The sequence below is a fragment of the Bombina bombina genome, chromosome 3 (assembly GCF_027579735.1).
Source record: "Bombina bombina isolate aBomBom1 chromosome 3, aBomBom1.pri, whole genome shotgun sequence".
Lineage (NCBI taxonomy): Eukaryota > Metazoa > Chordata > Amphibia > Anura > Bombinatoridae > Bombina > Bombina bombina.
Genome location: NC_069501.1, coordinates 228,351,347 through 228,377,508, shown reverse-complemented (window position 1 = coordinate 228,377,508; position 26,162 = coordinate 228,351,347). Strand labels below are relative to the sequence as shown.

The 26,162-nt window shown below is 43.2% G+C and overlaps 1 protein-coding gene across 2 annotated transcripts in view; it reads right to left on the bottom strand.

The window, feature by feature from the left end:
- The window catches only part of FLOT2 (flotillin 2), a 493,007-nt gene that overhangs the window by 247,590 nt on the left and 219,255 nt on the right, over nucleotides 1–26,162 (bottom strand). For both annotated transcript variants that reach the window (XM_053706184.1, XM_053706183.1), the window contains exon 4: nucleotides 23,211–23,334. In XM_053706184.1, the coding sequence (XP_053562159.1) occupies nucleotides 23,211–23,334 (124 nt within the window). The remainder of the gene's footprint in view (nucleotides 1–23,210; nucleotides 23,335–26,162) is intronic.

Sequence of the window (26,162 nt, the reverse complement as noted above, 5' to 3'; positions counted from 1 at the left end):
CACAAGGAAAATGTTGAACGAAACCAAGCAACCGGAAGTCCCAGGGAGCATAGGTCCGAACCCCCAACTATTTAGATAAACAAAACCCGTAAACTGAACACTCCATCTGAAGAACAACCCAGACCACAGGGGAGACTATGCGATATCCAAATCAACCCGGATAACGAGAAAAACTGGTAAGTCCCGACTACCCCTTGCTAAAGTCCCACTCTCTAAGGAGCCAAGGCGGTAAAAGTCGTACGACGATTATAGAGCTTCTAGACTTACTAACAGCCTCAGGACAATAAGGCAAAGGGATACCTCGAGGACAAAACCACTTGGGCAAAAGCTAGTCTCTACATCACCTCCATACAAGCGGATGAGCACAAGGAGAAAGGGGCGCAAACCAACTTCCGTTCCGAGAATGACCCCAAGGAGACCACGCCTAGTGTCCCTGACAGGGAACAAACATCTCCCAGGCCCCTAAAAGGACACCCGACATGGAGACCACAAGGGAAGACCAAAAGTCTAAAAAAAAAAACAGCTAGACAGTACACAGTCGATGTGCAATAGCTTACATTCTGCAACCTAACCGTTGCAAGGCAGTCAAACTACCCTTCAACTTACTAGCTGCTGAGGACCAAGTCCAATGACAATCCTCAGGCCTCAAAAGAAAAAAGGCCAAACCGGCACTCAGCGGGAAGAAGGCGCTAAGCCCTCCAACTCTCCACTATCTGGGAGAGGAACACTAGGGTACGGTAATACCAGACGCCATAGAAAATCCTTCCTGCCTTGTAGACCCACATGTCCTCTAGAATGCTTAGTTGAATGTAAAACAAATGATAATATGATCACTCAGCACCTCGACCGGGCCAACCAATCATAATGGCGCCAAGTGTCTGAACAGCCACAAGACCGAACCGAACCCAACAGGACCAGCCTGCATCCGGGTCCTAACCGTCAGGCCGCATAAATTCTCCCTCAGAGTAGAAGAAGGGAAACAGACAAACATACGACTAACATGTCCCCAAAAACACTACCGCAGAAGTAACAGAGAGTATTGATTCCAGTTTAAGATTCCCAAAGGAAAATAAACAAATTAAAAGACATCCTAACCGGATAAAAAGAAAATATAAGGCAACCCGTAGGTTAACGCCCAATAAGATAACAGGCCTAACGCAGGACCAGCCGAACGCAGCCCTAAACTTCCAAAAAAAAAACTGGGAAGGATCTCATCAGGAGATTTCATCATCCCCACATGTCTAATGAGGTGCACCATTCAAAGCAGACGGAAAATTCCCGTATCCAAGGATAAGATCATTTAATAACTGAAAAACATGAAACGCTTAGACTCACCACTCTATAACGAAAGGCACAACACTCAGGGACAGATACACCCACAGGGAACTGTACAGGCCCTCCCCAAGGTGGTAGACCCGGGACAATAGGGCATGAGCACAAACACGCATAAACGTCTGGACTCTGCAGACTAATAAATTGCCAAAAATATGTAGAAGCGAAAATGTGCTGCAACCTCCGGGGGGGGGGGGGGGGGGGGGGACACTGCCCTGCATGGAGGAATAATAAACTGGGTTACCCGCATGTGTAGAAGTATGGAGCGGTAGGGAACTTGCCTCTTGGAAGACGGGACCCCCAGAGGCGGATGACTCGGCTGTCCCTTGATTCCCCGAGCCAGAGGAACAAGACACTCTCATATGGCATACAGAACAAAACTGGTTGACATGTGTCAACGAGGCCAATCCGGATTCTTCACCGGACACAGATTTTGAAATTAAAATAGTCTCAGTATCAGAATCCTCCATAACTGAATCTGAAATTTGCACAGTCTCAGCATCAGAATCCTCCATAAGTGGATAGAGGATATGCAAATATGGACTAAAGAAGTAAAACAAAAACGGCACCTGACACCCACAATGGCTGGGGCACTCACCACCTCCTATAACCAGACCCCTGCGAACTAAAATTTCTTTGCCACACGGTCGGGAATGTGGAAATGGAAGACAGAGTGTAAACACGCCTGACCACAAGGTGAACCGTATAGTCCAAAAAAGCGCGCCCAACCAGAAGGTTGCGTTACTTCCAAAGGCCTCAAAGTTCCAACCACGAGCCCGTAAATACCACACATAAGCAGGTTGAATCACATAAACATGATTATAAACCCCCTGTTCAATAACAACCCTCAGGAGATATTAACCCTTGATTCCAAGATACTAAAGGAGACTCACTGAGACCCTTATGTTAAGTTAGACCCGCAAGGTGGTAGCCTCTCGGGAACACATTTGTATTACAGTACATTCATCAAGAAAGTAAAATGAAATGATCTTACCGGAATCTATGCCGTGGAACAGGAACACGGCACTTTAAGTGTGACGGATAGTAGCATCGCCTCCGCCATGGACTTGAGAGAAGAAAGCAGGCAGCGGAGCAAAGTTCGACAACGCCGATTGCTTGAGGATCTGTTAATCTGAGTCGGGATGGTTTCGCAGAAAGACTCTCCCTGCATCTCCGGACTAACTTTCACCCATGCTCTCACTGAGAGGCTGACAGGACACTTCTCTGCCAACCTCCTGGGACGAAAGGCAAAGAATGACTGGGGGATGAGGGGAGTGGGAGGAGTATTTAAGCCTTTGGTTGGGGTGTCTTTGCCTCCTCCTGGTGGCCAGGTTCTTATTTCCCAAAAGTAATGAATGCAGCTGTTGACTCTTTCCATTTAATAAGAAAAGCATTTTATAGCTAGTGATCACTGGTAATGCATTTATTTGAGTAAAGGCTTGAGGGAGCCCCTTCATGCACATCAAAGTGACATAAATGTATACAAAGTGCCTTTTTTTTTTAATAGGGGGAAAAATCCCTTCTTTTTACAATAGGGTTCAGAAAAAAAAACATTTTTTACCACCTTGTTTATTGAACTTTTTGTTGAGTTCTCACATCCCACGATACATACATAAAATAATGGTATGTGTGGGTTTCTCAATGAAAAAATGACCTACAGTGGGGATTAAAGGAGAGCAGCATCTAAAAACTATGATACAGTTCAGCACAAGGGTAGAAATGGCTCAGCAATTAAAGGGGTAGATACAGTATCCTAATTTCGACAAAAAATAAATAAAATAAAAAAAGTGTCAAAAAGTGCTTAAAACATAATTTATGCTTACCTGATAAATTCCTTTCTCCTGTAGTGTAGTCAGTCCACGGGTCATCATTACTTCTGGGATATTAACTCCTCCCCAACAGGAAGTGCAAGAGGATCACCCAAGCAGAGCTGCTATATAGCTCCTCCCCTCTACGTCACACCCAGTCATTCGACCGAGAACCAAACGAGAAAGGAGAAACTATAGGGTGCAGTGGTGACTGGAGTATAATTTAAAAATTTAGACCTGCCATAAAAAACAGGGCGGGCCGTGGACTGACTACACTACAGGAGAAAGGAATTTATAAGGTAAGCATAAATTATGTTTTCTCCTGTTAAGTGTAGTCAGTCCACGGGTCATCATTACTTCTGGGATACCAATACCAAAGCTAAAGTACACGGATGACGGGAGGGACAGGCAGGATCTTTATACGGAAGGGACCACTGCCTGAAGAACCTTTCTCCCAAAAACAGCCTCCGAAGAAGCAAAAGTGTCAAATTTGTAAAATTTGGAAAAAGTATGAAGAGAAGACCAAGTTGCAGCCTTGCAAATCTGTTCAACAGAGGCCTCGTTCTTAAAGGCCCAAGTGGAAGCCACAGCTCTAGTGGAATGAGCTGTAATTCTTTCAGGAGGCTGCTGTCCAGCAGTCTCATAGGCTAAACGTATTATGCTACGAAGCCAAAAAGAGAGAGAGGTAGCAGAAGCTTTTTGACCTCTCCTCTGTCCAGAATAAACGACAAACAGGGAAGAGGTTTGGCGAAAATCTTTAGCTGCCTGTAAATAAAATTTCAGGGCACGGACTACATCTAGATTGTGCAGAAGTCGTTCCTTCTTTGAAGAAGGATTAGGACACAATGATGGCACAACAATCTCTTGATTGATATTCTTGTTAGTGACAACCTTAGGTAAGAACCCAGGTTTAGTACGCAGAACTACCTTATCTGAATGAAAAATCAGATACGGAGAATCACAATGTAAGGCTGATAACTCAGACTCTACGAGCCAAGGAAATAGCCATTAAAAACAGAACTTTCCAAGATAACAGCTTGATATCAATGGAATGAAGGGGTTCAAACGGAACACCCTGTAAAACGTTAAGAACTAAATTTAAGCTCCATGGTGGAGCAACAGTTTTAAACACAGGCTTAATCCTGGCCAAAGCCTGGCAAAAAGCCTGAACGTCTGGAACTTCTGACAGACGTTTGTGTAAAAGAATGGACAGAGCTGAGATCTGTCCCTTTAAGGAACTAGCAGATAAACCCTTTTCTAAACCCTCTTGTAGAAAAGACAATATCCTAGGAATCCTAACCTTACTCCATGAGTAACTCTTGGATTCGCACCAATGTAAGTATTTACGCCATATTTTATGGTAAATCTTTCTGGTAACAGGTTTCCTAGCCTGTATTAAGGTATCAATAACTGACTCCGAAAAACCACGCTTTGATAAAATCAAGCGTTCAATTTCCAAGCAGTGAGCTTCAGAGAAATTAGATTTTGATGTTTGAAAGGACCCTGAATTAGAAGGTCCTGTCTCAGAGGCAGAGACCAAGGTGGACAGAATGACATGTCCACTAGATCTGCATACCAGGTCCTGCGTGGCCACGCAGGCGCTATTAGAATTACCGATGCTCTTTCCTGTTTGATCCTGGCAATCAATCGAGGAAGCATCGGGAAGGGTGGAAACACATAGGCCATCCCAAAGGTCCAAGGTGCTGTCAAAGCATCTACCAGGACCGCTCCCGGGTCCCTGGACCTGGACCCGTAACAAGGAAGCTTGGCGTTCTGGCGAGACGCCATGAGATCTATCTCTGGTTTGCCCCAAAGTCGAATTATTTGGGCAAAGACCTCCGGATGAAGTTCCCACTCCCCCGGATGAAAAGTCTGACGACTTAGGAAATCCGCCTCCCAGTTCTCCACTCCAGGAATGTGGATCGCTGACAGGTGGCAAGAGTGAGACTCTGCCCAGCGAATTATCTTTGATACTTCCATCATCGCTAGGGAGCTTCTTGTCCCTCTTTGATGGTTGATGTAAGATACAGTCGTGATGTTGTCCGACTGAAACCTGATGAACCCCCGAGTTGTTAACTGAGGCCAAGCCAGAAGGGCATTGAGAACTGCTCTCAATTCCAGAATGTTTATTGGAAGGAGACTCTCCTCCTGAGTCCATGATCCCTGAGCCTTCAGGGAATTCCAGACAGCGCCCCAACGTAGTAGGCTGGCGTCTGTTGTTACAATTGTCCAATCTGGTCTGCTGAATGGCATCCCCCTGGACAGATGTGGCCGAGAAAGCCACCATAGAAGAGAATTTCTGGTCTCTTGATCCAGATTCAGAGTAGGGGACAAATCTGAGTAATCCCCATTCCACTGACTTAGCATGCACAATTGCAGCGGTCTGAGATGTAGGCGTGCAAAGGGTACTATGTCCATTGCCGCTACCATTAAGCCGATTACCTCCATGCATTGAGCCACTGACGGGTGTTGAATGGAATGAAGGACACGGCAAGCATTTTGAAGCTTTGTTAACCTGTCTTCTGTCAGGTAAATCTTCATTTCTACAGAATCTATAAGAGTCCCCAAGAAGGGAACTCTTGTGAGTGGTAAGAGAGAACTCTTCTCTTCGTTCACCTTCCACCCATGCGACCTTAGAAATGCCAGTACTAACTCTGTATGGGACTTGGCAGTTTGAAAGCTTGACGCTTGTATCAGAATGTCGTCTAGGTACGGAGCCACCGAAATTCCTCGCGGTCTTAGTACCGCCAGAAGAGAGCCCAGAACCTTTGTGAAGATTCTTGGAGCCGTAGCCAACCCGAATGGAAGAGCTACAAACTGGTAATGCCTGTCTAGGAAGGCAAACCTTAGATACCGGTAATGATCTTTGTGAATCGGTATATGAAGGTAGGCATCCTTTAAATCAACTGTGGTCATGTACTGACCCTTTTGGATCATGGGTAAGATTGTCCGAATAGTTTCCATTTTGAACGATGGAACTCTTAGGAATTTGTTTAGGATCTTTAAATCCAAGAGTGGTCTGAAGGTTCCTTCTTTCTTGGGAACCACAAACAGATTTGAGTAAAACCCTTGTCCGTGTTCCGACCACGGAACCGGATGGATCACTCCCATTAGTAAAAGATCTTGTACACAGCGTAGAAACGCCTCTTTCTTTATCTGGTTTGTTGACAACCTTGAAAGATGAAACCTCCCTTTTGGGGGAGAGGCTTTGAAGTCCAGAAGATATCCCTGAGATATGATCTCTAACGCCCAGGGATCCTGGACATCTCTTGCCCAAGCCTGGGCGAAGAGAGAAAGTCTGCCCCCCACTAGATCCGTTCCCGGATCGGGGGCCCTCACTTCATGCTGTCTTAGGGGCAGCAGCAGGTTTTCTGGCCTGCTTGCCCTTGTTCCAGGACTGGTTAGGTTTCCAGCCTTGTCTGTAGCGAGCAACAGCTCCTTCCTGTTTTGGTGCAGAGGAAGTTGATGCTGCTCCTGCCTTGAAGTTACGAAAGGCACGAAAATTAGACTGTCTAGCCCTAGGTTTGGCTCTGTCTTGAGGCAGGGCATGGCCTTTACCTCCTGTAATGTCAGCGATAATTTCTTTCAAACCGGGCCCGAATAAGGTCTGCCCTTTGAAAGGTATGTTAAGTAATTTAGATTTAGAAGTAACATCAGCTGACCAGGATTTTAGCCACAGCGCTCTGCGCGCCTGAATGGCGAATCCGGAATTCTTAGCCGTAAGTTTAGTTAAATGTACTACGGCATCAGAAATAAATGAATTAGCTAGCTTAAGGGTTTGAAGCTTGTGTGTAATCTCATCTAATGGAGCCGAGTCAAGGGTCTCTTCCAGAGACTCAATCCAGAATGCCGCTGCAGCCGTGATCGGCGCAATGCATGCAAGGGGTTGCAATATAAAACCTTGTTGAACAAACATTTTCTTAAGGTAACCCTCTAACTTTTTATCCATTGGATCTGAAAAGGCACCGCTATCCTCCGCCGGGATAGTGGTACGCTTAGCTAAAGTAGAAACTGCACCCTCCACCTTAGGGACCGTTTGCCATAAGTCCCGTGTGGTGGCGTCTATTGGAAACATCTTTCTGAATATAGGAGGGGGTGAGAAAGGCACACCGGGTCTATCCCACTCCTTAGTAACAATTTCAGTAAGTCTCTTAGGTATAGGAAAAACGTCAGTACTCGACGGTACCGCAAAATATTTATCCAACCTACACATTTTCTCTGGTATTGCAACTGTGTTACAATCATTCAGAGCCGCTAACACCTCCCCTAGTAATACACGGAGGTTTTCCAGCTTAAACTTAAAATTTGAAATGTCTGAATCCAGTTTATTTGGATCAGATCCGTCACCCGCAGAATGAAGCTCTCCGTCCTCATGTTCTGCAAATTGTGACGCAGTATCTGACATGGCCCTAATATTATCAGCGCACTCTGTTCTCACCCCAGAGTGATCTCGCTTACCTCTAAGTTCTGGTAATTTAGACAAAACTTCAGTCATAACATTAGCCATGTCCTGTAGTGTGATTTGTAATGGCCGCCCTGAAGTACTCGGCGTTACAATATCACGCACCTCCCGAGCGGGAGATGCAGGTACTGACACGTGAGGCAAGTTAGTCGGCATAACTTCCCCCTCGTTGTTTGGTGAATGATGTTCAATTTGTACAGAATGACCTTTATTTAAAGTAGCATCAATGCAATTAGTACATAAATTTCTATTGGGCTCCACCTTGGCTTTTGCACATATAGCACAGAGATATTCCTCTGAGTCAGACATGTTTAACAAACTAGCAATTAAACTAGCAAGCTTGGAAATACTTTTCACTCAAATTACAAGTAATATGGAAAACGCACTGTGCCTTTAAGAAGCACAGAAAAAAATTATGACAGTTGAATAACAATGAACCGGAGAAATTATAAAAACCAAATTTTTCCCGGTAAAGGCATAAATTTAGCAAAGGATTGCCCCCATTAGTAATGGATAACTAACCCTTAATAGCAGAAAAAAATGTACAAAATATAAACGTTTTTTTATCACAGTCAAAGCACAATCTCACAGGTCTGCTGTGAGTGATTACCTCCCTCAAAATAATTTTTGAAGACCCTTGAGCTCTGTAGAGACGATCCGGATCATGCAGGGAGAGAAACAGACTTTTGACTGAATTTTTGATGCGTAGCAAAAGCGCCAAAATAGGCCCCTCCCCCTCACACACAGCAGTGAGGGAAGTTCAGTAAACTGTCTTAAATTAAAATAAACGACAGCCAAGTGGAAAAACAGTGCCCAAAACAATTTTTCACCCAGTACCTCAGATAATTAAACAATTTAGCATGCCAGCAAAAACGTTTAAAATCAAATAACATGAAATGTCATTAAACAGCCTGTTGCTAGACGTTCCCACTGCAAGTTAGGCTAAAAATTATATGCATATAGTATTATCCCAGTGAAGTGCCATTCCCCAGAATACTGAAGTGTACACATATATACATAACAGCCTGATACCAGTTGCTACTACTGCATTTAAGGCTGAACTTACATTATATCGGTATTGGCAGTATTTTCTCAGTCAATTCCATTCCTCAGAAAATAATATACTGCAACATACCTCTTTGCAGGTGAACCTGCCCGCTGTCCCCTGATCTGAAGTTTACCTCACTCCTCAGAATGGCCGAGAACAGCAAAATGAATCTTAGCTACGCCGGCTAAAATCATCCAAAAACTCAGGTAGATTCTTCTTCAAATTCTACCTGAGAAGGAACAACACACTCCGGTGCTGTTTTAAAATAACAAACTTTTGATTGAAGATATAAAAAACTAAGTATAATCACCACAGTCCTCTCACACATCCTATCTATTAGTTGGGTGCAAGAGAATGACGTAGAGGGGAGGAGCTATATAGCAGCTCTGCTTGGGTGATCCTCTTGCACTTCCTGTTGGGGAGGAGTTAATATCCCAGAAGTAATGATGACCCGTGGACTGACTACACTTAACAGGAGAAAACTGCTTTAGAAATGTTGTGGTGTATAAATATATGCCCCCAGGTTATGCGAACCATGTATACATGTTCATACTAACAGCTGTGAGCTTTGAAGGTGTACTTGCCCGTACCTTCATCCAATGTGCTTATCTCTGCTGCAGCAACTGCTTCCAGTAGACTGGCTCATCCAAGACAGTACTAGCAACGTGCCAAGGATCTCACAAGTAACCTCATCCTACAACCCAAAGGACTGACAGAAAAATACCCATTTCACCTGGGGAGGGCTGTGGATCACACAAGGAGCAGCACACAGACCAGGGGATTGGTAGATAATTCTGCATTTCACCTGGAGGTCTGTGACATTTCCCCACTTGGGAAAGATTTTTCACTGCCTGGCTGAAAAGTCCTCGTTACCCCTCTGTCCGTCATAGGCATTCAGAGGACTATTTTGGGCTCAGATCGGTTAGAGAATCTCTCTCAACAATGAGAAGATCAGCACTTCAGAATTCACCTCAACTCACTCCATCATGTAATGTCACATCCTATATAATAAAAAGAGGGGGGGGGGGGGGGGGAAGAGGGGGGGGGGGAGAAAAAGAGGGGGGGGGAGAAAAAGAGGGGGGGAAGAAAAAGAGGGGGGGAGAAAAAGAGGGGGGGAGAAAAAGAGGGGGGGAGAAAAAGAGGGGGGGAGAAAAAGAGGGGGGGAGAAAAAGAGGGGGGGGAGAGAAAAAGAGGGGGGGGAGAGAAAAAGAGAGGGGGGGGGGGAGAGAAAAAACAGAATTTATGCTTACCTGATAAATTACTTTCTCCAACGGTGTGTCTGGTCCACGGCATCATCCTTACTTGTGGGATATTCTCTTCCCCAAAAGGAAATGGCAAAGAGTCCCAGCAAAGCTGGTCACATGATCCCTCCTAGGCTCCACCCACCCCAGTCATTCGACCGACGGACAGGAGGAAATATATATAGGAGAACCATATGATACCGTGGTGACTGTAGTTAGAGAAAATAATTCATCAGACCTGATTAAAAAACCAGGGCGGGCCGTGGACCGGACACACCGTTGGAGAAAGTAATTTATCAGGTAAGCATAAAACATAATTTATGCTTACCTGATAAATTCCTTTCTTCTGTAGTGTGATCAGTCCACGGGTCATCATTACTTCTGGGATATTACTCCTCCCCAACAGGAAGTGCAAGAGGATTCACCCAGCAGAGCTGCATATAGCTCCTCCCCTCTACGTCACTCCCAGTCATTCGACCAAGGACCAACGAGAAAGGAAAAGCCAAGGGTGAAGTGGTGACTGGAGTATAAATTAAAAAAATATTTACCTGCCTTAAAAACAGGGCGGGCCGTGGACTGATCACACTACAGAAGAAAGGAATTTATCAGGTAAGCATAAATTATGTTTTCTTCTGTTAAGTGTGATCAGTCCACGGGTCATCATTACTTCTGGGATACCAATACCAAAGCAAAAGTACACGGATGACGGGAGGGATAGGCAGGCTCTTTATACAGAAGGAACCACTGCCTGAAGAACCTTTCTCCCAAAAATAGCCTCCGATGAAGCAAAAGTGTCAAATTTGTAAAATTTGGAAAAAGTATGAAGCGAAGACCAAGTTGCAGCCTTGCAAATCTGTTCAACAGAGGCCTCATTCTTGAAGGCCCAAGTGGAAGCCACAGCTCTAGTAGAATGAGCTGTAATTCTTTCAGGAGGCTGCTGTCCAGCAGTCTCATAAGCTAAACGAATTATGCTACGAAGCCAAAAAGAAAGAGAGGTAGCGGAAGCTTTTTGACCTCTCCTCTGCCCAGAGTAAATGACAAACAGAGAAGACGTTTGTAGAAATTCCTTAGTTGCCTGTAAGTAAAATTTTAGAGCACGGACTACATCCAGGTTGTGCAGTAGACGTTCCTTCTTTGAAGAAGGATTTGGGCATAAAGAAGGAACAACAATCTCTTGATTGATATTCCTGTTAGTAACTACCTTAGGTAAGAACCCAGGTTTAGTACGCAGGACTACCTTATCCGAATGAAAAATCAAATAAGGAGAATCACAATGTAAAGCTGATAATTCAGAGACTCTTCGAGCCGAGGAAATAGCCATTAAAAATAGAACTTTCCAAGATAACAACTTTATATCAATGGAATGAAGGGGTTCAAACGGAACGCCCTGTAAAACATTAAGAACAAGGTTTAAACTCCATGGTGGAGCAACAGTTTTAAACACAGGCTTAATTCTGGCCAAAGCCTGACAAAAAGCCTGGACGTCAGGAACTTCTGACAGACGTTTGTGTAACAGAATGGACAGAGCTGAGATCTGTCCCCTTAATGAACTAGCAGATAAACCCTTTTCTAAACCTTCTTGTAGAAAAGACAATATCCTAGGAATCCTAACCTTACTCCAAGAGTAACCTTTGGATTCACACCAATATTAGGTATTTACGCCATATCTTATGGTAAATCTTTCTGGTAACAGGTTTCCTAGCCTGTATTAAGGTATCAATAACTGACTCAGAAAATCCACGTCTTGATAAAATCAAGCGTTCAATTTCCAAGCAGTCAGCTTCAGAGAAGTTAGATTTTGATGTTTGAAGGGACCCTGTATCAGAAGGTCCTGTTTCAGAGGTAGAGACCAAGGTGGACAGGATGACATGTCCACCAGGTCTGCATACCAAGTCCTGCGTGGCCACGCAGGTGCTATTAGAATCACTGATGCTCTCTCTTGTTTGATTCTGGCAATCAATCGAGGAAGCAACGGGAAGGGTGGAAACACGTAAGCCATCCTGAAGTCCCAAGGTGCTGTCAGAGCATCTATCAGGACTGCTCCTGGATCCCTGGATCTGGACCCGTAACGAGGAAGCTTGGCGTTCTGTCAAGACGCCATGAGATCTATCTCTGGTTTGCCCCAACGTCGAAGTATTTGGGCAAAGACCTCCGGATGAAGTTCCCACTCCCCCGGATGAAAAGTCTGACGACTTAAGAAATCCGCCTCCCAGTTCTCCACTCCCGGGATGTGGATTGCTGACAGGTGGCAAGAGTGAGACTCTGCCCAGCAAATTATCTTTGATACTTCCATCATAGCTAGGGAGCTTCTTGTCCCTCCCTGATGGTTGATGTAAGCTACAGTCCTGATGTTGTCCGACTGAAACCTGATGAACCCCCGAGTTGTCAACTGGGGCCAAGCCAGGAGGGCATTGAGAACTGCTCTCAATTCCAGAATGTTTATTGGCAGGAGACTCTCCTCCTGACTCCATTGTCCCTGAGCCTTCAGAGAATTCCAGACGGCACCCCAACCTAGAAGGCTGGCATCTGTTGTTACAATTGTCCAGTCTGGTCTGCTGAATGGTATCCCCCTGGACAGATGTGGCCGAGAAAGCCACCATAGAAGAGAATTTCTGGTCTCTTGATCCAGATTCAGAGAAGGGGATAAGTCTGAGTAATCCCCATTCCACTGACTTAGCATGCACAGTTGCAGTGGTCTGAGGTGTAAGCGTGCAAAGGGTACTATGTCCATTGCCGCTACCATTAAGCCGATTACCTCCATGCATTGAGCCACTGACGGGTGTTGAATGGAATGAAGGGTGCGGCAAGCACTTTGAAGTCTTGTTAGCCTGTCCTCTGTCAGGTAAATCTTCATTTCTACAGAATCTATATGAGTCCCCAGGAAGGGAACTCTTGTGAGTGGAACGAGTGAACTTTTCTTTTCGTTCACCTTCCATCCATGTGACCTTAGAAATGCCAGCACTAACTCTGTATGAGACTTGGCAGTTTGAAAGCTTGAAGCTTGTATCAGAATGTCGTCTAGGTATGGAGCTACCGAGATTCCCCGCGGTCTTAGTACCGCCAGAAGAGCACCCAGAACCTTTGTGAAGATTCTTGGAGCTGTAGCCAATCCGAATGGAAGAGCCACAAACTGGTAATGCCTGTCTAGGAAGGCAAACCTTAGGTACCGATAATGATCTTTGTGAATTGGTATGTGAAGGTAAGCATCTTTTAAATCTACAGTGGTCATGTATTGACCCTCTTGGATCATAGGTAAAATTGTCCGAATAGTCTCCATCTTGAACGATGGAACTCTTAGGAATTTGTTTAGGATCTTTAAGTCCAGGATTGGTCTGAAAGTTCCCTCTTTTTTGGGAACCACAAACAGATTTGAGTAAAACCCCTGTCCCTGTTCCGATCGTGGAACTGGATGGATTACTCCCATTAACAAGAGCTCTTGTACGCAGCGTAGAAACGCCTCTTTCTTTGTCTGGATTGTTGACAATCTTGACAGATGAAATCTCTCTCTTGGAGGAGAGGCTTTGAAGTCCAGAAGGTATCCCTGAGATATTATCTCTAGCGCCCAGGGATCCTGAACATCTCTTGCCCAAGCCTGGGCGAAGAGAGAAAGTCTGCCCCCCACTAGATCCGATCCCGGATCGGGGGCCCTCAATTCATGCTGTTTTAGGGGCAGCAGCAGGTTTCCTAGTCTGCTTGCCCTTGTTCCAGGACTGGTTAGGTTTCCAGCCTTGTCTGTAGCGAGCAACAGCTCCTTCCTGTTTTGGTGCAGAGGAAGTTGATGCTGCTCCTGCTTTGAAATTACGAAAGGAACGAAAATTAGACTGTCTAGTCTTGGCTTTGTCCTGAGGCAGGGCATGGCCTTTACCTCCTGTAATGTCAGCGATAATCTCTTTCAACCCGGGCCCGAATAAGGTCTGCCCTTTGAAAGGTATATTAAGCAATTTAGACTTAGAAGTAACATCAGCTGACCAGGATTTTAGCCACAGCGCCCTGCGTGCCTGAATGGCGAATCCTGAATTCTTCGCCGTAAGTTTAGTAAGATGTACTACGGCCTCCGAAATGAATGAATTAGCTAGTTTAAGGACTCTAAGCCTGTCCGTAATGTCGTCCAGAGTAGCTGAACCAATGTTCTCTTCCAGAGACTCAATCCAGAATGCCGCTGCAGCCGTGATCGGCGCAATGCATGCAAGGGGTTGCAATATAAAACCTTGTTGAACAAACATTTTCTTAAGGTAACCCTCTAACTTTTTATCCATTGGATCTGAAAAAGCACAGCTATCCTCCACCGGGATAGTGGTACGCTTAGCTAAGGTAGAAACTGCTCCCTCCACCTTAGGGACCGTTTGCCATAAGTCCCTTGTGGTGGCGTCTATTGGAAACATTTTTCTAAATATCGGAGGGGGTGAGAACGGCACACCGGGTCTATCCCACTCCTTAGTAACAATTTCAGTAAGTCTCTTAGGTATAGGAAAAACCTCAGTACTCGTCGGTACCGCAAAATAATTATCCAACCTACACATTTTCTCTGGTATTGCAACTGTGTTACAATCATTCAGAGCCGCTAACACCTCCCCTAGTAATACACGGAGGTTTTCCAGTTTAAATTTAAAATTTGAAATATCTGAATCCAGTCTGTTTGGATCAGAACCGTCACCCACAGAATGAAGTTCTCCGTCCTCATGTTCTGCCACCTGTGACGCAGTGTCTGACATGGCCCTAATATTATCAGCGCACTCTGTTCTCACCCCAGAGTGATCACGCTTACCTCTTAGTTCTGGTAATTTAGCCAAAACCTCAGTCATAACAGTAGCCATATCCTGTAATGTGATTTGTAATGGCCGCCCAGATGTACTCGGCGCTACAATATCACGCACCTCCCTCTGAGCGGGAGATGTAGGTACTGACACGTGAGGCGAGTTAGTCGGCATAACTCTCCCCTCGTTGTTTGGTGAAATTTGTTCAATTTGTACAGATTGATTTTTATTTAAAGTAGCATCAATACAGTTAGTACATAAATTTCTATTGGGCTCCACTTTGGCATTGCAACAAATGACACAGGTATCATCCTCTGAATCAGACATGTTTAACACACTAGCAAATAAACTTGCAACTTGGAAATACAATTCAATTAGAATAATATTAAAATGTACTGTGCCTTTAAGAAGCACAGAAGATCTATGACAGTTGAAAATTAATAAATTGAAACAGTTATAGCCTCAATCCTTGTAAACAACACAACTTTAGCAAAGGTTTAATCCCATTAGCAAAGATAACAAATTCTGAAAGCAGGAAACAAATTACAGAATAAACGTTTTTTATCTCAGTCAAACTATAATTCTCACAGCTCTGCTGAGAGAAATTACCTCCCTCAAAATAAGTTTTGAAGACCCCTGAGCTCTGTAGAGATGAACCGGATCATGCAGGGAATACAATGAGTTGCTGACTGAAATATTTGATGCATAGAAAAAGCGCCAAAAAACGGCCCCTCCCCCTCACACACAGCAGTGAGGGAGAACAGAAACTGTCAGAAAAATAGATTAAGCAACTGCCAAGTGGAAAAATAGTGCCCAAACATTTATTCACACAGTACCTCAGCAAATGAAAACGATTTTACATTCCAGCAAAAACGTTAAACATAATCTCTAGTTATTAAACAGCTTTATGTATTTCTTACAGTGTAATTCTAGTGAAGTACCATTCCCCAGAATACTGAAGTGTAAAGTATACATACATGACATTATATCGGTATGGCAGGATTTTCTCATCAATTCCATTGTCAGAAAATAAAAACTGCTACATACCTCTATGCAGATTCATCTGCCCGCTGTTCCCTGATCTGAAGTTTACCTCACTCCTCAGATGGCCGAGAACAGCAATATGATCTTAACTACTCCGGCTAAAATCATAGCAAAACTCTGGTAGATTCTTCTTCAAACTCTGCCAGAGAGGTAATAACACACTCCGGTGCTATTTTAAAATAACAAACTTTTGATTGAAGATATAAAACTAAGTATAATCACCATAGTCCTCTCACACATCCTATCTAGTCGTTGGGTGCAAGAGAATGACTGGGAGTGACGTAGAGGGGAGGAGCTATATGCAGCTCTGCTGGGTGAATCCTCTTGCACTTCCTGTTGGGGAGGAGTAATATCCCAGAAGTAATGATGACCCGTGGACTGATCACACTTAACAGAAGAAATTCTGTTTTCTCCAACATTGGTGTGTCCGGTCCACGGCATCATCCTTACTTGTGGGAACCAATACCAAAGCTCTAGGACACGGATGAAGGGAGGGAACAAATCAGGTCACCTAAACGGAAGGAACCACAGCTTGCAAAACCTCTCTCCCAAAAATAGCCTCCGAAGAAGCAAAACTATCAAATTTGTAAAATTTGGCAAAAGTGTGCAGTGAAGACCAAGTCGCTGCCTTACATATCTGGTCAACAGAAGCCTCGTTCTTGAAGGCCCATGTGGAAGCCACAGCCCTAGTGGAGTGAGCTGTGATTCTTTCGGGAGGCTGCCGTCCGGCAGTCTCATAAGCCAATCGGATAATGCTTTTAAGCCAAAAGGAAAGAGGTAGAAGTCGCTTTTTGACCTCTCCTTTTACCAGAATAAACAACAAACAAGGAAGATGTTTGTCTGAAATCTTTAGTAGCCTCTAAATAGAATTTTAGAGCACGGACTACGTCCAAATTGTGTAACAAACGTTCCTTCTTTGAAACTGGATTCGGACACAAAGAAGGTACAACTATCTCCTGGTTAATATTTTTGTTAGAAACTACTTTCGGAAGAAAACCAGGCTTAGTACGCAAAACCACCTTATCTGCATGGAACACCAGATAGGGCGGAAAACACTGCAGAGCAGATAACTCTGAAACTCTTCTAGCAGAAGAAATTGCAACTAAAAACAAAACTTTCCAAGATAGTAACTTAATATCTATGGAATGTAAAGGTTCAAACGGAACCCCTTGAAGAACTGAAAGAACTAGATTTAGACTCCAGGGAGGAGTCAAAGGTCTGTAAACAGGCTTGATCCTAACCAGAGCCTGAACAAATGCTTGAACAACTGGCACGGCTGCCAGTCTTTTGTGAAGTAAAACAGATAAAGCAGAGATCTGTCCCTTTAGAGAACTTGCAGATAATCCTTTCTCCAAACCTTCTTGTAGAAAGGATAGAATCTTAGGAATTTTTATCTTGTTCCATGGGAATCCTTTGGATTCACACCAACAGATATATTTTTTCCATATTTTATGGTAAATTTTTCTAGTTACAGGCTTTCTAGCCTGAATCAGAGTATCTATTACAGAATCCGAAAACCCACGCTTTGATAAAATCAAGCGTTCAATCTCCAAGCCGTCAGTTGGAGGGAAACCAGATTCGGATGTTCGAATGGACCCTGAACAAGAAGGTCATGTCTCAAAGGTAGCTTCCATGGTGGAGCCGATGACATATTCACCAGGTCTGCATACCAAGTCCTGCGTGGCCACGCAGGAGCTATCAAGATCACCGAGGCCCTCTCCTGATTGATCCTGGCTACCAGCCTGGGAATGAGAGGAAACGGTGGGAATACATAAGCTAGGTTGAAGGTCCAAGGTGCTACTAGTGCATCTACTAGAGTCGCCTTGGGATCCCTGGATCTGGACCCGTAGCAAGGAACCTTGAAGTTCTGACGAGACGCCATCAGATCCATGTCTGGAATGCCCCATAATTGAGTTATTTGGGCAAAGATTTCCGGATGGAGTTCCCACTCCCCCGGATGGAATGTCTGACGACTCAGAAAATCCGCTTCCCAATTTTCCACTCCTGGGATGTGGATCGCAGACAAGTGGCAGGAGTGATCCTCCGCCCATTGAATTATCTTGGTCACTTCTTTCATCGCCAGGGAACTCCTTGTTCCCCCCTGATAATTGATATATGCAACGGTCGTCATGTTGTCTGATTGAAACCTTATGAATTTGGCCTTTGCTAGTTGAGGCCAAGCTCTGAGAGCATTGAATATCGCTCTCAGTTCCAGAATGTTTATCGGGAGAAGAGACTCTTCCCGAGACCATAGACCCTGAGCTTTCAGGGATTCCCAGACCGCGCCCCAGCCCACTAGACTGGCGTCGGTCGTGACAATGACCCACTCTGGTCTGCGGAAGCTCATTCCCTGTGACAGATTGTCCGGGGTCAGCCACCAACGGAGTGAATCTCTGGTCTTTTGATCTACTTGAATTATCGGAGACAAGTCTGTATAATCCCCATTCCACTGTCTGAGCATGCACAGTTGTAATGGTCTTAGATGAATTCGTGCAAAAGGAACTATGTCCATTGTTGCAACCATCAATCCTATTACTTCCATGCACTGCGCTATGGAAGGACGAGGAACAGAATGAAGTACTTGACAAGAGCTTAGAAGTTTTGATCTTCTGACCTCTGTCAGAAAAATCCTCATTTCTAAGGAATCTATTATTGTTCCCAAGAAGGGAACTCTTGTTGACGGGGACAGAGAACTTTTTTCTTTGTTCACCTTCCATCCGTGAGATCTGAGAAAGGCTAGGACGATGTCCGTATGAGCCTTTGCTTTTGACAGGGACGACGCTTGAATTAGAATGTCGTCCAAGTAAGGTACTACTGCAATGCCCCTTGGTCTTAGAACCGCTAGAAGGGACCCTAGTACCTTTGTGAAATCCTTGGAGCAGTGGCTAATCCGAATGGAAGTGCCACAAACTGGTAATGCTTGTCCAGAAAAGCAAACCTTAGGAACTGATGATGTTCCTTGTGGATAGGAATATGTAGGTACGCATCCTTTAAATCCACGGTAGTCATAAATTGACTTTCCTGGATGGTGGGTAGGATCGTTCGAATAGTTTCCATTTTGAACGATGGTACCCTGAGAAATTTGTTTAGGATTTTCAGATCCAAAATTGGTCTGAATGTTCCCTCTTTTTTGGGAACTATGAACAGATTGGAATAAAATCCCATTCCTTGTTCTCTTATTGGAACTGGATGTATCACTCCCATCTTTAACAGGTCTTCTACACAATGTTAAAATGCCTGTCTCTTTATTTGGTTTGAAGATAAGTGAGACCTGTGGAACCTTCCCCTTGGGGGTATTTCCTTTAATTCCAGGAGATAACCTTGAGAAACTATTTCTAGCGCCCAAGGATCCTGAACATCTCTTGCCCAAGCCTGAGCAAAGAGAGAGAGTCTGCCCCCCACTAGATCCAGTCCCGGATCGGGGGCTATCCCTTCATGCTGTTTTGGTAGCAGTGGTAGGCTTCTTGGCCTGCTTACCCTTGTTCCAGCCTTGCATTGGTTTCCAGGCTGGTTTGGGTTGTGAAGTATTACCCTCTTGCCTAGAGGATGCAGAATTAGAGGCTGGTCCGTTTCTGCGAAAGGGACGAAAATTAGGCTTATTTTTAGCGTTAAAAGACCTATCCTGTGGGAGGGCGTGGCCCTTTCCCCCAGTGATGTCTGAAATAATCTCTTTCAAATCTGGTCCAAATAATGTTTTACCTTACTTGGACGACATTATCACATATTACCCTCTTGCCTAGAGGATGCAGAATTAGAGGCTGGTCCGTTTCTGCGAAAGGGACGAAAATTAGGCTTATTTTTAGCCTTAAAAGACCTATCCTGTGGGAGGGCGTGGCCCTTTCCCCCAGTGATGTCTGAAATAATCTCTTTCAAATCTGGTCCAAATAATGTTTTATCTTTGAAAGGAATGTTAAGCAATTTTGTCTTGGAAGACACATCCGCTGACCAAGACTTTAGCCAAAGCGCTCTGCGCGCCACAATAGCAAACCCTGAATTTTTCGCCGCTAATCTAGCTAATTGCAAAGCGGCATCTAAAACAAAAGAGTTAGCCAATTTAAGTGCTTGAACTCTGTCCATAACCTCCTCATACGAAGATTCTTTACTGAGCGACTTTTCTAGTTCCTCGAACCAGAAACACGCTGCCGTAGTGACAGGAACAATGCATGAAATGGGTTGTAGAAGGTAACCTTGCTGTACAAAAATCTTTTTAAGCAAACCCTCTAATTTTTTATCCATAGGATCTTTGAAAGCACAACTATCTTCGATAGGAATAGTAGTGCGTTTGTTTAGAGTAGAAACCGCCCCCTCAACCTTGGGGACTGTCTGCCATAAGTCCTTTCTGGGGTCGACTATAGGAAATAATTTCTTAAATATAGGGGGGGGAACAAAAAGGTATGCCGGGCTTTTCCCACTCTTTATTTACTATGTCCGCCACCCGCTTGGGTATAGGAAAAGCGTCGGGGGGCACCGGAACCTCTAGGAACTTGTCCATCTTACATAATTTCTCTGGAATGACCAAATTGTCACAATCATCCAGAGTAGATAACACCTCCTTAAGCAGTGCACGGAGATGTTCTAATTTAAATTTAAATGTCACAACATCAGGTTCAGCTTGATGAGAAATTTTTCCTGAATCTGAGATTTCTCCATCAGACAAAACCTCCCTCATGGCCCCTTGAGATTGGTGTGAGGGTATGTCAGAACAGTTATCATCAGCGCCCTCTTGCTCTTCAGTGTTTAAAACAGAGCAATCGCGCTTTCTCTGATAAGTAGGCATTTTGGATAAAAGATTTGCTATGGAGTTATCCATTACAGCCGTTAATTGTTGCATGGTAATAATTATTGGCGCACTAGATGTACTAGGGGCCTCCTGTGTGGGCAAAACTGGTGTAGACACAGTAGGGGATGATGTAGTATCATGTTTACTCCCCTCATTTGAGGAATCATCTTGGGCAATATCATTATCTGTGGCATTACTGTCCTTACTTTGTTTGGACACTATGGCACAATTATCACATAAATTTAAATTGGGAGACACATTGGCTTTCATACATATAGAACATAGCTTATCTGATGGTACAGACATGTTAAACAGGCTTAAACTTGTCAACAAAGCACAAAAAACGTTTTAAAATAAAACCGTTACTGTCTCTTTAAATTTCAAACTGAAAACACTTTATTACTGAATATGTGAACCAAAATTTCACCACAGTGTCTTAAGGCATTAAAAGTATTGCACACCAAATTTCAGAGCTTTAACCCTTAAAATAACGGAACCGGAGCCGTTTTTAAATTTAACCCCTATACAGTCCCAGCTATATGAACTAGAAAGGCCCCCAGACTAAAAAAGGTGTCCAACACAGTGCCTGCCGTTTTTTAAACGTTCCCCAAGATTATAATGCCAATTATTAGCTAGAATCTGCATAATATGCCCAAATAAAGCAATCGTTTTAGCCCATAAAAATGTCTACCAGTTTTTAAGCCCTTTTTTAAGCCCTTTATTCTTTTATGTTTGACTAAGAAAATGGCTTACCGGTCCCCATGAGGGGAAATGACAGCCTTCCAGCATTACATGGTCTTGTTAGAAATATGGCTAGTCATACCTTAAGCAGAAAAGTCTGCTAACTGTTTCCCCCAACTGAAGTTACTTCATCTCAACAGTCCTGTGTGGAAACAGCAATCGATTTTAGTTACTGTCTGCTAAAATCATCTTCCTCTTACAAACAGAAATCTTCATCCTTTTCTGTTTCAGAGTAAATAGTACATACCAGCACTATTTTAAAATAACAAACACTTGATAGAAGAATAAAAACTACATTTAAACACCAAAAAACTCTTAACCATCTCCGTGGAGATGTTGCCTGTGCAACGGCAAAGAGAATGACAGGGGTGGGTGGAGCCTAGGAGGGATCATGTGACCAGCTTTGCTGGGACTCTTTGCCATTTCCTGTTGGGGAAGAGAATATCCCACAAGTAAGGATGATGCCGTGGACCGGACACACCAATGTTGGAGAAAGAGGGGGGGGAGAAAGAAAAAGAGGAGAGGAGAGAGAAAAAGAGGGGGGGGGGGGAGAAAAAGAGGGGGGGGGAAGAGAGAGAAAAAGATGGGGGGAGAGAGAAAAAGAGGGGGGAAAGAGAAAAAGAGGGGGGAAAGAGAGAAAAAGAGGGGGGAAAGAGAGAAAAAGAGGGGGGGAGAGAGAAAAAGAGGGGGGGAGAAAAAGAGGGGGGGGGGGAGAGAGAAAATGAGGGGGGAGAGAGAAAAAGAGGGGGGGGGAGAGAAAAAGAGGGGGGGGGAGAGAAAAAGAGGGGGGGGAGAGAAAAAGAGGGGGGGGGGAGAAAAAGAGGGGGGGGAGAGAAAAAGAGGGGGGGGGAGAGAGAAAAAGAGGGGGGGGAGAGAAAAAGAGGGGGGGAGAGAAAGAGGGGGGGGAGAGAAAGAGGGGGGGGAGAGAAAGAGGGGGGGGAGAGAAAGAGGGGGGGGGGAGAGAGAGAAAAAGAGGGGGGGGAGAGAAAAAGATGGGGGGAGAGAGAAAAAGAGGGGGGGAGAGAGAAAAAGAGGGGGGAAAGAGAAAAAGAGGGGGGAAAGAGAGAAAAAGAGGGGGGGGAGAAAGAGGGAGGGAGAGAGAAAAAGAGGGGGGGAGAAAGAGAAAGAGGGGGGGAGAGAGAAAAAGAGGGGGGGGAGAAAGAGAGAAAGAGGGGGGAGAAAGAGAGAAAGAGGGGGGAGAAAGAGAGAAAGAGGGGGGGAGAAAGAGAGAGAGGGGAGAAAGAGAAAGAGGGGGGGAAAGAGATGGGGGAGAAAGAGCAAAAGAGATGGGGGAGAGAGCAAAAGAGATGGGGGAGAGAGCAAAAGAGATGGGGGAGAGAGCAAAAGAGATGGGGGAGAGAGCAAAAGAGATGGGGGAGAGAGCAAAAGAGAGAGCAAAATAGGGGGGGAGAGAGCGCAAGGGGGGGAACACCGCTGTACTGTAAAAAATGGCCCATGTACACAGGCTTTAGGACTAGTTTTTCATAAAAGTTCTATAAATCGTAAATATGTAGTTATTGTCCTGTAAGTTATAATCAGTTGTGGTAATTATTTTGTATAAATAGCTTTTATCTACAAGTATACCACCACCTAATTGGGTACTTTGAATATAATTGCACATATATCAGCTCCTATTTAACATAGCCTTACAAGAATGATTACACCTCCTATTGATTATTTTAGTTGTTGTTTTATAAATATAGAAACTTAAGTTTCATTTTAACTTTCTAAGCCCTAATTTACTAACATGACATTTTACAAACATTACACAAGTACTATTTTACATTTATCACCTTGACTACTACAACCCATAACTTGATCCACACCCAATCCATTTTAGAAATAAATGGTAGACAGACACGTTTTCATCAAGTGAATTGAGTTAAATGTCAAGCAACCCATTTCAGTTGTATTCACTAAAAGAAGTTTTCAAACACCTTGTGCTATAAAATGTGTAACTTTTATCACATTAAAATAAACCAATATGTAGTGTTGCATACCTAAAATTGAACGCAGATGGCCTTCCAGGGTCTGAAGGACTACATTCTTAACTTCATGAACATTTTTGCCCAAAAACTGCTCACATGCCACAGCCAGAAGTTCTTTCTCGGTCATGATTTTTACCTGCAAGAACAAACAGAAAACCACAAAATTAAATATTTTGGCATAAGTCAACGCACAAGGTATAATGTTTGAGGACAACTTTTTTTTTTTTTTTTAGCACAGTCACCTCCTCATTAATCTTTCAAAATGTTATTAATCTGCAAGTTTGAGACACTCCTATGCAGATTTTAGCTATGATTAACAATATGTTATTGCCATCAGTACTGCCACACTTTAGCATCAAAGTCAAGCTGGAATACTGTTCCAAACATGCTGTATCAATTGCAGACAGAATTCAAATAAAAAAAAAAAACAGACATGTGAAAACAAATGTCAAAAACACTTTACCTATATAACATTTAACAGAACATTATAAATCAGGATTACTTGTTGCACACATACATTTACACAATTTACACGCACATTTAAAAATGATAAAAACACAGTTCATGATCCTTAAAGAAATAAAGCAATATTTGAAAGTTAGGTAAACACACCTGGTCAGTATTAGTTGGGTTACAAAGACAAAATATTTATTTTAGTAGTACCATCAGAATTTACAAACAACATTTACATTAACAATTTCAATACTGGACTGACACAGGTACAAAGAATTAGCAAATGTATATACAGAGATTAATATGCTGATGTATTTATAGTAAAAGTTATCAGAAAAGGGATCATGCTGCTTTTAAAATTAGCTTAAAGCGACAGTATACACTCATTTACATTTAACTGCATGTAATAGACACAGCTATAAAGAATAAGATGCACAGATACTGATGTAAAAATCCAGTATAAAACAGTTTAAAAACTTACTTAGAAGCTCTCAGTTTAGCTCTGTTGAAAAGGTAGCAGGAAATCCCACTGCAAATGGGAAATAAGACACTCCCCCCTCCCCCTTCTTTTGCATATATAAAGAGCCTTTACACAAACAGGAGCAAGCTGGAGTAGGTATCTGTGGGTATTCTGCTAAAACTTTGGGGCTTGGTTAGGAGTCTGAAAATCAGAGCAATGTTATTTAAAAATAAGCAAAACTATCCATTTTTTTTTTTTACAAATGCCCGTCAATAACTGTATACACAGCAAAAAAAATAATTTATGGGCTATATAAATAGATCTACAAAACATTTATGCAAAGAAAAAAATGAGTGTATAATGTCCCTTTAACAATCAGGTTTGTTCAATAGTCTAAATTAGATTTCTGATCCTAACAGATAAATGAAAACTGTAAATTGTATAAAAAAAAATCCAACACAGAAGAAATCTGTTCAGTTAAATGTGCATCCTTGCTGGAGTAGGATGTGACATCACTTAAATGACAAGCAATTTTCGCATTTTGGCTCACAATTGGTTTCACCTTAAAGTGAATATAAATGAAAATTGCACTGGGGTTTGCTAGTATCTAGGCTCCATTTAAAGTTTACAATCACTGTGAATGACTGTCAATAACTGTATACACAGCAACTATCATTTTTGACAGTTACTGTACTGTTAGATAGCCTTGCATCAGATACACATTAATTGCAACGTGTATCTCATGAATGGAGGCAACCCACTGACAGGCATGGGATCAAAGGGACACCTTGTCACTGTGATCGTTAGCCTGGAGTGCCCTCTGTTATGCTATTTCTGCACTGCCTCACATCATAACCTATCATCTAATGATATTATAAAAGTCACTCAGAAAACATCTGGAGAATCATTAGATTTTCTGCTTTATTACAGAATACCACACAAGTGAAGGGCTTCATACTTAATATTTTCAGATGGATCAACCAGCCAAATAATAAAATATAGAATCTTTATCCACAAAGATTATACTGGCACCATACTATTAAACTTATAATCAAAGTTAGCCCCTTTGATAAAAATAAGGCTACAAAACATTATAGGAACCACCCTCATTCCTGGCCATGTCACCTGTGACATTTTGTACAGCATTCAGTCACATTCTGGCTATGAAACTGCTGTTGTAATATTTTGTCAGTTGAGCGATTGCTGCTTGGGCGAAATTCTCATCCACAACGGTATTGCTGAACAGCCAGCTCTGCAGATACAGTTATCATCTGCATGAAAAAGACATCTCTTAAAAGGGACAGTCTACTAGAGGAATTTTTATGGTTTAAAAAAAGATGGATAATCCCTTTTAAAACCCATTCCCCAGTTTTGTATAACCAACATTGTTATATTAATATGCTTTTTACCTCTGTGATTATCTTGTATCTAAGCCTCTGCCTACTGCCCCCTTATTTCAGTTCTTTTGACAGAGTTGCATTTTAGCCAATCAGTGCTGACTTATAAGTAACTCCACGAGATTGAACACAATGTTATCTATATGACATACATGAACTAGCAGTGTCTGTCAAAAAGCACTGAGATAAAAGTCAGTTCAACGGGTTAGAAATTAGCATATGAGCCTACCTAGGTTAAGCTTTCCACAAAGAATACCAAGAGAGCAAAGCAAAATTGATGATAAAAGTGAATTGGAAAGTTGCTTAAAATTGCATGCCCTATTGGAATCATGAAAGTTAAAATTTTGACTAGACTGTCTCTTTAAACTCTGCACATAGAGGAACCATCAGAACCATCTTCATCCAGGCTGCGACAAGTCTTCATCCAGGCTCCCATAGATCTTGAACACAAACTAGGAATGATCTGACCTTTACTGAATCGTGAACTTGAGACAGGAGAAATGTTCCACTTGGGGACTTTGAATGAAAGCCTGTCCAATACCCTGACAAATTATGTCCAATTCCCAAGGATACTAAACTGAAAAAGATTCAATCTGCTTACAAGATTCTGGTCTAGATAGAGGGCAGCGCCTTCATATGGATTTGGAGGTAGGG